At 37.4% G+C, this 2,500-nt stretch overlaps 1 protein-coding gene across 2 annotated transcripts in view; it reads right to left on the bottom strand.

Annotated features, from left to right (window-relative positions):
* Ced-12 (engulfment and cell motility Ced-12) overlaps positions 1 to 2,500 on the bottom strand; it is a 15,516-nt gene that overhangs the window by 11,638 nt on the left and 1,378 nt on the right. The window contains exons 2-4 of one of the 2 annotated variants that reach the window (XM_070139383.1): positions 758 to 914; positions 471 to 575; positions 131 to 292 (exon numbers count right to left, since the gene is read on the bottom strand). In XM_070139383.1, coding sequence (XP_069995484.1) covers positions 131 to 292; positions 471 to 575; positions 758 to 880 — 390 coding nt within the window. In that variant the 5' untranslated portion in view covers positions 881 to 914. The remainder of the gene's footprint in view (positions 1 to 130; positions 293 to 470; positions 576 to 757; positions 915 to 2,500) is intronic. The other variant, XM_070139384.1, reaches the window with a different exon arrangement.

Raw genomic sequence — 2,500 nt, 5'->3', positions numbered from 1 at the left:
GGAAAATATCTTACACACAAAATAATGAATACTTAGATAACATATTCTTTTAAAACCTCTCTAAAGATATCTTTTTGTTTCACATTATATCCATTCAAAGACTCAAAATTCTGAAAAAACAACAACTCACTTGCTTGGCAATGAATTCCTGTGCAAAGGTGATATCTGAGCTCATCTTCACAAGCATTATGAGTGCATCTCTTTTTTCTTCGAGCACACCTTTCTTTAGCTTGTGAAGAATATCATCAGCTGTCTTGCTTGCAGAGTAAATTAGCATCAGAACAGTTCCATCCTGAAAAAATAAAATGAGTGAAGAAGAAGAAGAAAAAAAAAAAAAATACAAGCAGAAGAAAAAGAAGAAAAAGAATGAGAGGGGGACAAGCAATGTCACTGTCCTCATACAAAGTGAGTTTGTATAATCCTTCCATGTAAGAGAGTCAATAAGAAATGGTTTGCTGTGAAGTACTTACTTTGATTCTGCTTCGGTTCTTTTCAGTTACATAATGAGTTGGTGGTTCTGTATACTGCAAGGCAAAGTGCTCTGGATTTTCAATCTTCCAATACGTGCAGAGGTCCTGAAATGTTAACAAACAAAAAACAAATTAATACACAAATGTTTCCAGTAAAAATGTATTTGTTTTGATACACAATAAAGACTGCTAACACATAAATCACTAAAAGGGATCATACTGTATTTACCAGCCTGAGTTAAGTTGTCTGAATAGATGCAAGATAGTGATAATGAAGATTATCTCACCTTAATAAAATCCACAAGCTGCCGCTGAAGACTGAACTCCCCCAGGTAAGGGTGAGCTCTCATGTCCATAAGCCGCAATTCCACGGCCAACTTGACCACGTTGGCATCGCGAGCCGGTGCCATGGTGGTCTGCCTTCATGCACTGTGTCCCTCTCTGCTGTGAGGAGAAAAGGGAGAGATGAAAAATGGACAGTAAAATCTGACTTCATGTAGTAAGTCTCATTTACTATTAAACAAAAAGTAAAGTAAAAGATTTGATTAGATAAGAAAAAACAATAACAACAACAACAGAGAAGTCAATATTGGCACTACATTTGCAAATTTGTCTCAATCTTTTATCATGTTCACGAATAACTTCTTCTCAACTTCATGACTTCTCTTTCACAGTTTAAGAAATAAATGCATGGCTTTCCAGCTTTTATAACTGGATAAGTATAATCCCTGGTTGAATGTTCATTCCATATGTAGCGCTACATGGCACAGTATGAGCATTACAAGCATGCTCCTTTGTGGCACTATATGACACACTATGACACTCAATGGTAAGTCCCTCTGTGGCACTATATGGAACATTATGACAATTACAGACATGACCTTTGTAGTACTATATGGCACAGTGGAGCCATATAGTACTACAGTGGAGCCATAGTACTATATGGCACAGTATGGGCCTTACAGGCATGCCCCTTTGTGGCACTATATGGCACCCTATGACTCTCAATGGTATGTCCCTCTGTGGCACTATATGACACAATATAACACACAGTAGTATGTTTGTCTGTGGCATTATATGACAATTACAAGCATGCACTTTTGTGGCACCATATAAATAATTAGTATTGGTAAAGCAAATAATAAGGGTAACTATTAAGAAATATATGAATTTGCTGCAGGAGACTTCAGTGACCAGGAAGGATCAAAGGTCTCAAAACAAAAGTTCACAGATACATTAACTCACTGAATATGAAAATGATTCATTGATGTGTTTGGTTTGATAGAGCAGCCTTTACATTCTATGATTCTATGGTTGTTGTGTCACTGGGGATGTTAGCTACATTTTGCCGGCTACCCATGTTTGTTTGAGTACCAATACCAACTTCACGTTCAGACACTTGAACGTGCCTCGGAAACGTTTTCAAATCGACCAATCCTAGTTTAATTGTATTTCTTGAAATGGGACCTGTCTGCATAGGGTTATTGGGCAATTTTTTTTTTCTTTTTTTTTTTTTCAAGAGAGGGCTAAAATCATAATAACAAAAACAACAGGTGTAATTCTTTACAATATAGACACACTCACCAGACACTGAGTCCCCAACTCCATGTCACAAAATTTATTCAACAATTCAAGTTACCATGATTGGGTGTCCCCTTTGAGCACTGCCCAAGGGAAAAGCCCCCAAACAGCCCCCCAGGACACACTGTCTTCACCTTGTATGCATGGTAAGAAAGAACTAAAACTTGGGAGGACGTAATGGACTAAGAGGAGCACTTTTCGCAATTCCTTTCCTTCACTTGTTGCGTCGTCGTTTGTGTCTGCAGATTGTTTCTTGTACCAAAGACTACAGCTTTTTGTCCTCTACAAAACTATCATCTACAATTTTGCTGCTTAGTGTGTCAATACCGTAAAGATGAACCACAGCAGGTAAGTATGAGGAATAGAAAGACAGGAAAAGAAGAGGAAAAGAAGCAAGAAAATTAACACTTTAGAGGAGCAAGAAAATGCAATATAGTAAAATGTTTAAA

This window comes from Penaeus vannamei, chromosome 25 (genome assembly GCF_042767895.1).
Source record: "Penaeus vannamei isolate JL-2024 chromosome 25, ASM4276789v1, whole genome shotgun sequence".
In the NCBI taxonomy this organism is placed as follows: Eukaryota; Metazoa; Arthropoda; class Malacostraca; order Decapoda; family Penaeidae; genus Penaeus; species Penaeus vannamei.
Note: the sequence above shows the minus strand (reverse complement) of the source record. Positions and strands in the feature narration are given on the sequence as shown.